At 42.4% G+C, this 9,374-nt stretch overlaps 2 protein-coding genes across 2 annotated transcripts; both read left to right on the forward strand.

Annotated features, from left to right (window-relative positions):
• Positions 1–232: 232 nt before the first annotated feature.
• On the forward strand, positions 233–4,600 carry eapp (e2f-associated phosphoprotein). Its single transcript, XM_020105912.2, has 6 exons — positions 233–419; positions 1,179–1,360; positions 1,627–1,731; positions 1,841–1,955; positions 2,041–2,169; positions 2,705–4,600. The coding sequence occupies exons 1-6, from the start codon at positions 340–342 to the stop codon at positions 2,997–2,999; spliced, it is 906 nt and encodes a 301-aa protein (XP_019961471.2). The 5' UTR covers positions 233–339; the 3' UTR covers positions 3,000–4,600.
• A 215-nt stretch (positions 4,601–4,815) lies between these two features.
• Positions 4,816–8,309, forward strand: sptssa (serine palmitoyltransferase, small subunit A). The gene is made up of 2 exons (XM_020105914.2): positions 4,816–4,951; positions 6,530–8,309. Exons 1-2 carry the CDS (start codon positions 4,849–4,851, stop codon positions 6,631–6,633), a joined length of 207 nt encoding a protein of 68 aa, XP_019961473.1. The 5' UTR covers positions 4,816–4,848; the 3' UTR covers positions 6,634–8,309.
• Positions 8,310–9,374: the final 1,065 nt, after the last annotated feature.

Raw genomic sequence — 9,374 nt, forward strand, 5'->3', positions numbered from 1 at the left:
GTATATAAAGACACTGACTGTATATAAAGACACTGACTGTATATAAAGATGATCACTGACTGTATATAAAGACACTGACTGTATATAAAGACCATCACTGACTGTATATAAAGATGATCACTGACTGTATATAAAGACACTGACTGTATATAAAGTTTTATTTAATTGTACTTCTCTGTTGCAGCCATAGTTCTGATCAGTTGGTGGCAATAGTGAGTTGTAGTAGTGCTTACCTACTTCCTGTTAAAGTAGAAGAAGAAGCGGAAGCGGAAGTTGTCCTCTCTGCTAACACGTTAAACATCTCGTGTCTTCGTTATTTTTTCTGTTTCGATCGTTAAAATGAACGAAGCGAATAAAACGCAGGAGTTTGATTCGTATGAGATCGAGGAGCCGAGTGACGAGGAGGGCGCCGCCAGCAGGTCGGACTCACGCGAGACACTCAGCTGCGGCTAAGTAGCGGCTAGTTGGCTTTATGCTAACGTAAACAAACGTTATAGAAGTGACGACAGAGCGGTTAGCTAACAATGCTAACTTTGTTTCAGTACTGTTTATTAACGCAACGTGAATCTAACATATTCTGATCATATTCAACGATAATAACTCAAATAAGATTATAGTTATTAGTATTAGTAGTATTAGTATTAGTAGTAGTAGTACACACTCAGTAAAAGTCCTAAATAAGTCATTAAAATAACATATATGACATTGAAGTTACTCAAAAAGCAGCAGATTGTTGTGGTTAGATCAGCCAAGTTAAATAGTGACATACACTCAGAGTATATATTGTGGTACATCGATAATATGAAGAAAAATGATATGGAGATAAAATGTCTCTTTATATGTTGACTTCGATAATTATCACGATAAATGTCACTTAAATATTTCTTTAAGATTCTAAAAGTGGTTGATTCCTCCTGAGTGAACGTTGGGGATCTAACTTGTTCACTAGCAGAGAAGGTCAAACACTTTAAATCCAGTTAAATGTTAAACCTCCTCGCTGTGTCTAATCATATTTATAGATGCTGGACTGTGTCATTGAAGTTAATCATTAAACTGTAAAATATCAAACCTCTTCTTCTCCTTCTTTGTCATAAGCATTTGATAACAACATCTTAAAAATCACTGTCAATTCATGAACATTTTTTATATTGATAAAATTCGCCGTCATCGTGTTTCAGTTCGGAGGACGAGCTGGACGTGCTGCTGAACGGGACTCCGGACCAGAAGAAGAAGCTGATCAGAGAGTACCTGACGGGGGAGAGCGAGTCGTCCAGCGGGGATGAGTTTGAGAAGGAGATGGAGGCAGAGCTCAGCTCCACCATCAGGACCTTGGAGGGGACCTGGGGACCATCGACAGAAGGTGACACTGCATTTTATGGATGTGACCCAGTCTGATGTGAAACTATGAAATATCAAACTTCAGTTGCATTTGTTTGTTGTTGGGGTTTGATCACATCATCTTACCAATAATTGCAGAATATCAAAGAAATATATACTGTATATATATTTGATCCATCAGTAACTGACGTCTCATCTTTGTGAGACTGAACAGGTCCAGTTTATCCGCACTGTGAAACAGAACCTTAGTTTGAAAGATAAATTCATGTGTGTGTGTTAATTCTGCAGAACCAAACCCGGGAAATGGAGGAGGCGGCAGACCTGGACTCCCTAAACCTCAGATGTACGATAACGTCTACTTCGACTCTGACTCAGACGAAGAGGACAAACCAAGTAAGACTACAGCCTGAACATTTCCCCAGGATGTGTAATGAGAAGGTCGTCCCTTTGCTCTGGATGGATACTCATGTGAGATGCATCACTACGTCTGTTTCCTCTGCAGGCAGCTCCACAGGCCAGAGGCGGAGACAGCGGGTCATACTGACCAATGACGAGCTGCTGTATGACCCCGACGAGGACGACAGAGACCAGGCCTGGGTGGACGCCAAGAGAAGAGGGTAAGAGGACACCACTCAGAATTTGTTTGTCTAAAACAGATTTTCAAAAGATTTCTTCACCATGTGGTCATGTCGTCCTGTTCAGATACAACAGCAGAAAACGACCAGCAGGAGCGCTTCAGTCGCAGCCTCGTCGAACGCAGGGTTTACCCAGCAGTGACGCCATTCTCAACTGTCCCGCCTGCATGACGATGCTCTGTCTGGACTGTCAGAGGTGGGACTTTAGGGGCCTGTACCGTGAAGTCAGCTCAACATTTGACAAAACGATGTTTTCGTTAATTCAGCTTCACTGAACCTTGTCATCATCCTGAAAACCTGATCTACGGAGCTTGTCTTTATTTATGAGTGACATCATCAGAAACATGAATAAAATTCATAAAGTCCATTTCACTCATCTATAGACACGTGCTGACATTTATTACTTCTCACTTTGCTGTAGGCGAAACTCTTCTCCCCTGTAAGGATCCTGTCGATCCATGACTCTTTATCTGATTGGTCAGTTGCTCGACCGTTATGTTATCGGTCTGTTACCGTCTGTTATCATGAACTTGACCTGCTCCGGAGTGAGTCAGTGGTTCAGCATGAGTTACCATGGTGATTCACCTGACTGTATGTTTGATCCACTAAAAAAGTCAGATCCTCTTTTCTCAGAACCAGCACAGCGGCTTCATTTACCCATGAAAGGTTGACTGGTAGGGTTAAAATATATTTTTTAACCACGTGAACGTTTCTTGCTTATGTCCACTCAGGCATGAGAAGTACCGGACGCAGTACCGAGCCATGTTTGTCATGAACTGCACGGTGAAGAGAGATGAGGTGCTGCGATACAATACTCAGCAGGAGAGGAAGCAGAGGAGCAGGAAGAGGAGACGGGGACAGAAAACAGAAACACCTGCAAGCGAGGCTCCTGACCCGTCGCCGGCAGGGATGGACGCCGATGAAGTTTACCACCCGGTGCAGTGCTCGGAGTGCTCCACAGAGGTGGCCGTGTTCGATAAGGAGGAGGTGTACCACTTCTTCAACATCCTGGCCAGCCACTGCTGAGATGGACTGAGCGAGTGCGTGACACAGAGGTTGTTTTGAGAAGAACAGAACCATCAGCGTCCCGACTGAGAGCGAGACTCCTGCTGTGAATGTCAACAAGTCTCACGATCATGAATCTGAAAAGATTCACCGTCAGAGGAAAGCTACATACATGTTGGCAGCACGTCATCCATCTTTGAAACTTTTAAAATATCGGACAAACAGGAATTTGAATCTGCACGTTGCAGCTCTTCACTGTCGATACTGAACGTTCACACTCGAGTGATTCATGATTTCTGAGGCCAACACCCGTATTGATATTTCAGGATTTACAAATATTTGAGAGGCAGATCTTTTTTCTTTTTATTGAACACATCATTATGACTGATACGGGTGTGTTTTTTTTCAATGGTGTAACGAGTGAGACTTTTCTGAGACGTTGTTTTTTTCACCATCAACATATTGTTTATGATTTGTCTGTTGACTTTCAAACAATAATTATAGCTTATGATAATTTAACATTGGACAATTCTTTTGGAATCACTTTAAATTAAAGTTGTGCGGCCTCTGTCAGAACCTGTCAGATCACATGAGTGAAAGAGGAGCTGGATGCTGGAGTTTTTTGTTTGAATCGCTGAAGCTCTGGGCTTTTATGAAGTTGTATAAAAATTGATGCCAAATTTTCTATGAGGATGAGGCTGGCTTCATTGTGTCTTAGTTGTTGTCAGCGACTTCCATTAAAAACACAAACGTCAGATGTCTGTACCTGTGGCTCGGTCGGTGACCCAAGTCTGTAGATTCCTACTGAGGTACAGTAGAGAAAATATACAATATTATTGAAAGTGTTTTCCTGCCATGCTGAAAAAGAAAAAACATCAGATTCAGAATATAATTTTAGACAAATCACATTACAACCTGATGAAACGTATCGGTAAGACGTTAACTGTATCACAGAAGAACTTACAGTTGAAACAGGAAATCTATCGTATATAAAATCATAATTCATGTTCTAATGTGACAACCTATTGTTGTTATAACGTAAAATGGATCGCATCATAATGTAACAACTTAAAACACAGTCTGGGCTACTGTTAAAAACATGGCGGCCTCAGTAGAGAGGATGTAAAGATAAAGTTTTTAAATATAAACGGTCCAACTATCAGAGAACCAAACATATAAATCTAGAGCTTATTACATGTGCTAACCCTATATGGTAGTTTTGTGTTTAAACAATAAGTTATCACGTGATAATATGATACCGATCCATTTTTTTCTTTTTTATGTTGTGGCAGCAAAATGCTTTAGTTTCACCAAGACACAGATTCTGTAACTAAAAGACATTAAAAGGTTCACTGTGTAGTATTTAGCGACACCTAGTGGTGAAGTGTCACAACAGCAAACATGAACCTGTGGTGGCTTCAGTTGTCATTAAAAACTCAAAAGGTTTAGTTTGTCCAGTCTGAGCTACTGTAAAAAAAACATGTCTGCCTCCGTAGAGAGGACCTGCTCCTGATGAAAATTTAAAGTACTTAAATATAAAGTATTTCAACATATAGGCTCGTTCTGGGTAAAGAAAACAACCATTTGTACAGTTTGATTAATAAACATGAGTGAAAACATCACTAGGATTCTTTTATATTCAATTACTGTCAATAGACCCTTTCACCTTAATCTTTAAATAAAAAGTTCTATTTTACTTTATTTTGAAAAGAGGACGTTGGAACTCCCTGCTTACGTCAGAGCGGTGCGCTGAACGCGGGGCTGTGATTGGCTGAGAGGCAGCGCCGCGTGATGAGGCGTCAGCGGTCCCGTAACAGGAAGAAGACGGAGGTGAAGAAGAGGAGGAAGAGGAGGACGAAGAAGTGCGACCATGGCTCTGGGAGACTGTTGGAAACATCTGTCCTGGTTCTATTACCAGTATCTGCTGGTGACCGCGCTCTACATGCTGGAGCCCTGGGAGCGGACGGTGTTCAGTATCCTTTCACCTCTCTGCTAACGTGCTAACATGCTAACGTGCTAACATGCTAACCGAACGTACGTAACAAAGTGTTTCAGTCTTCAGGGGAAGTTTGTGGCTAATCCGGTTTAAACACCTGGTACCCGCGCGTCCCCGTGTCGAGAGTGAACCGGTTTAACGTGAACGAGCCCGCGATAGTTTTAGTTAAAGTTGAACTGAAGAGAGATAGAGAGAGAGAGAGAGACACACAGAGAGAGAGAGAGAGAGAGAGAGAGAGAGACACACAGAGACAGAGAGAGAGAGACGTGTTTTTAATAATAAGGATTCCTGTCTGTGTTTTAATGGCCGCCGAGTTAAAGGCTCATCGCTTCCAGGTTTTAAATTCTCTCTGTTGTTTTTCTCTCGTTCGCTCAGAGGAAACGCTCTAAACGGATCAAAGGATCAAAGGAGTTGGACTTGAAGTTTGTAGACGAGTCTGAAAGTGTTGAAACTTTTCCCCTCGATGAGCGTCACCATCTTTGTTTATAGTTTCTTTAGGAAGAGGATCAGAACCAGTTCCCATGAGGTTTAATACAATAACAAGCAGACACCAACACACCAGCCCCCAGTGTAAGTGTATAAACATCCTGTAGAACTTAATGATATTCAAAGTTTTAACGGCCTTCTTGTTTGTTTATCTTTGTTTGTTTACCACATCAAACCCGCAAGTGTCAGAAACATGAGTCATTGATCATCGAGCGAGTTCTGTGGCGTGCCCTCTACTGGACTCCTCCAGTAACACGCCTAGCCTCAGCAAGTCTGCACAGGAACGCTCAGGACGCAGCCGGTTGTCGTCATGTACGTGTGTTGTCACGAGACTAGGCGACGCAGAGCTGTGATTGGTCGGCGTGGTAGCGTCACATCTCCGGCAGAACCGCCGCCATTTTTTGAATTGAGTTGGAGGAACGAACACGGACGACGTCTGTCTGTTCTTCGTTGCAGCTCCTATAGAAAAAGTAATCGCTCTTCAACATCTATCAGCTCCAGCTCGATCCCCTCAGTGACACTCGCCCTCGTTCTGAAGCAAACAGACGCCAGAGAGTTTGTTTGTGTGTTTGTCTGACTTGAGTCTAACTCTGCGGTGACGCTGGGTTCAGCGATGGGTTCCTGATCTGTGGTGGTATCGTCTTCCTGCCGTTGGTTTCACCCTCAGCCTGCGACCTGGTGTCCCCTCAGGCTCGGGTGTGGTTGTGTGGATTAGTCACAGGCGCCTTATTGTTACCGTCCGCCTCAGGGCTGCGTCCCATCAAGTGTTAACAAGGACTCCAGCTGCTCAGGGATCCTGCTGCTGACAGTGTCAACACGTCGATCCACGGAGAGTCAACAGTAAAGATTTAAAAAAGAAACGATTCGGTGCCGGAAACAGCCTCAGAAGTGCTGAGGTCACTCAAACGCAACCCCAGAGTTTCAAACTAAAACGTTTACACAAGTCTCAGATTTAGCGCCTGCAGAACTCTGGGGCAGTGTGGACGCCAGGCGTAGCCATAGCAACAGCAGCGCATCGTTAAACTAAAACATTGATGTGGCCTCTGCTTCCTTAACGTCTCCTCCTCAGACTCCCTGCTCGTCTCTGTGGCCGGCATGGCTGTCTACACCGGCTACGTCTTCATGCCTCAGCACATCATGGCGATCCTGCACTACTTCGAGGTCGTCCAGTGACACGATGACTCCGTCCGTCCACCCGCTGGTCCCCGTCTGTCTCTGGCTTCCTGTCTGTCCATCTGTCTGCCTGCGTGACTGCCTGTCTGTCTCTCCTGGGTGTGAGGAGGGGATTGTCTCTCCTCCTTTCCACAGCTAATTTAATATCATAGGTCAACTCTGTGAACGTCGTGCTGGCGGCCATATTGGACGGCGTTAAACTCCGGGACTGCTTCTCCTTCACTCGTCTGAGATGTTCTGATGTGAACAGTGTTGGGTTCGGAGTCAAGGCCGCGGAGGACTGAGCTAAGTTTTGTCTTTTTAATCCCGGAATCAAGCGCACCTTGCAGTTAAAATGTCATCACACTGAGCTCTGTTTGGGTGGAGTGACTGGACTATTATATTTTTATTCCCTCAAGACATCAGAGTGTCGTCGGGTTAAGATTTTAATTCCGGAGCAGGAAACCGAAGCAGCTGATTGAGAAAATCATTTTTCTTTTTGATTGAGCCAAAGCTGAAGATCGTGGCAGCAGCAGATCTCTGAATGGATCCTGATTGTTGAGTCACATTGAACCAACATCTCCAGCATGTTTCAATCTCCTGTTTTCATCACAGACGCTGTAACGATCAGCTGAAATCCACAGTTTGAGTTTTGCACAAACACTGAACGCTAACATCTGCAGCGTCGCTGACTTCCTGTAGAAACAAAGTCAGTTGGTGGATGATTCCACAGTTTTCTTCAGCACAAACGTGACCAACGTCTGAATCAGTGAGTTTCTTTAATTTCTTTATGTGATTGGAAAATGTTTCGAAGACCGTCACCTGTAGTCGACGTCGCCTTAAACACAAACTTATAAAACCTTCGATACATAAAGTTCGGTCTAATGTTCATTTAACGATACTTGTGAAACATTTAAAGATGATTCTTTAAAGAGAATTATTTGGCACCATGTATGTATTGTAATGTCTGTGTTGTTATTCTTTCTCAGCGTGTGTAGTTTTATTAATACTATTTGTTAATAAACCTACAAACTGGAAATGATCTCTGATCCGACTCAAGATCAACGTCAAATATTTTCTCGTCTTTGCTTTTTCTCTGGAGTTGTTTTACTTTCAGGCTTCGGTTTACGCAGCTCACACGTTTCAGATCCGCTAAATCAGAGAAGTTTGGAAACGACACGTCGATAAAACGTTCGTGCTTCTTGGTTTTAACACGTGCGCTGGCAGCTGTTCGGTTCAGTCGAAGTCTGATTCGTGTAAAAGTGCAAACAGATGTTTTGGTCTCGTTGCTTTATCATTTTGAAAAACAGTTTGTCACTAAAGCGCAATGAATCCTGGGACAGGTTGGTCTCGAGAAGGATCCACCCGTTGGAGTCTTGGTTGCTCGGGGGGGAAAGGTCACTCTTGTCGGAGACTCTGAAACGGGACGGGCTAGTTGTGCTGCTGTGACGCAATCTGTCTTCAAATGCAGCCTCTGACGGATGTGACCTCTGAACTGAGTCTGAGCAGAGAGCTGCTGTTTTCTTTCTGTCGGAAGCATCTGATCACTTTGTAACATGCTCCAAGTCCGTCATGTATTTATTGCGAGTAAATGTAATTAACAGCTTTATTATTTTCCACTTTCCATAAATGAAACCAAAGTATCCCGGATACGATTGTGATCACACTGATGTTGATTAAAAAGTTAAATACAGAAACCAAACTCCAGAAACATTTCTTTAACGTGTACTTGTTTTGTTTTTAGAAAAACTGTCCTTTAAATTCCCTCATTTAATCATAAACCACTCAACAGTTAACATCGTTTTCTTAACAGCTCCAATAAGAAACTAGATTCTGATCATTTTATACCACAGATATAATAATAATATTATAATTATATAATCCTGCAATTACTTTGGAATCTGAAGATCATCGATCTGACATTTGAATTAGAACGTGGAGCCCTGCATCTTATTTTATGAAATGTTCTGCTTCTGGTATCCCTCGGAAAACTTGTGATTATATCTCTCTATATTTTTTTCCAAGGTATTGTATATAATCTTGTATACACATTTGTAAAGTTTTGTAGTCGCGTATGTTGGCGTATAGAATTAAAGTATTTGTGTTTTTTTGTGAGCTACTGATGCTAAACACAGTTCTATAACTCTGAGATCATTAAAGGGATATTTCACCATGTTAAAGCTGCTGTTCTTTTATTATTATTACTTTATTGTGAGTTGAACTCTGACTCATCCATTCAAAGCTGTTCAAAGTTTTCATCATAAATCCAAAGGTGCAGCTGCTACTTATCTTTTATTGTCATTGTAATAAACAAGTTTATTTATTGGATAACGAGACGCAGGAATTTCTCACGTTTGAAAAGCTTCTGACTCAGAAGCTGATCTCTTCAACAAGGTACATTTCATTTGATTGTTTTTATTCAATTTCAAAAATTTAAATTTTTTTTTGACAACAGTATTTTATTTCTTCAGTTGATGTATTTGCACTTATTCGACACAAGGTGGCAGTGTTTCCGTGTGATGAGTTCACAGAGACGCAGCTGATCCTCAGGAAACGTCGCCACCTGGTGGTTGTGGCTCTGAACTGCAGAAGGGTGCAGCAGGAACAGGTCGAGTCAGATTGTTTTTCAGTTAACTGATAAATCTGCAGAGAGAGAGAGAGAGAGAGAGAGACCTTCATTCATCTGTAGAAAAGATGCAGGAGAACACGAGTCTACTGACGAGGACTGGAAACAACAGTTAGTTCATGAACATTCACACAAT

Source organism: Paralichthys olivaceus, chromosome 12 (assembly GCF_024713975.1).
Source record: "Paralichthys olivaceus isolate ysfri-2021 chromosome 12, ASM2471397v2, whole genome shotgun sequence".
Classification (NCBI taxonomy): domain Eukaryota; kingdom Metazoa; phylum Chordata; class Actinopteri; order Pleuronectiformes; family Paralichthyidae; genus Paralichthys; species Paralichthys olivaceus.

Coding starts and splice junctions, on each gene's coding strand:
- eapp (XM_020105912.2), top strand. CDS start 340: ATGAACGAAGCGAATAAAACGCAGGAGTTTGATTCGTATGAGATCGAG. Junction 420..1,178: donor GAGGAGGGCGCCGCCAGCAG/GTCGGACTCACG, acceptor ATCGTGTTTCAG/TTCGGAGGACGAGCTGGACG. Junction 1,361..1,626: donor CTGGGGACCATCGACAGAAG/GTGACACTGCAT, acceptor TTAATTCTGCAG/AACCAAACCCGGGAAATGGA.
- sptssa (XM_020105914.2), top strand. CDS start 4,849: ATGGCTCTGGGAGACTGTTGGAAACATCTGTCCTGGTTCTATTACCAG. Junction 4,952..6,529: donor CTGGGAGCGGACGGTGTTCA/GTATCCTTTCAC, acceptor TCTCCTCCTCAG/ACTCCCTGCTCGTCTCTGTG.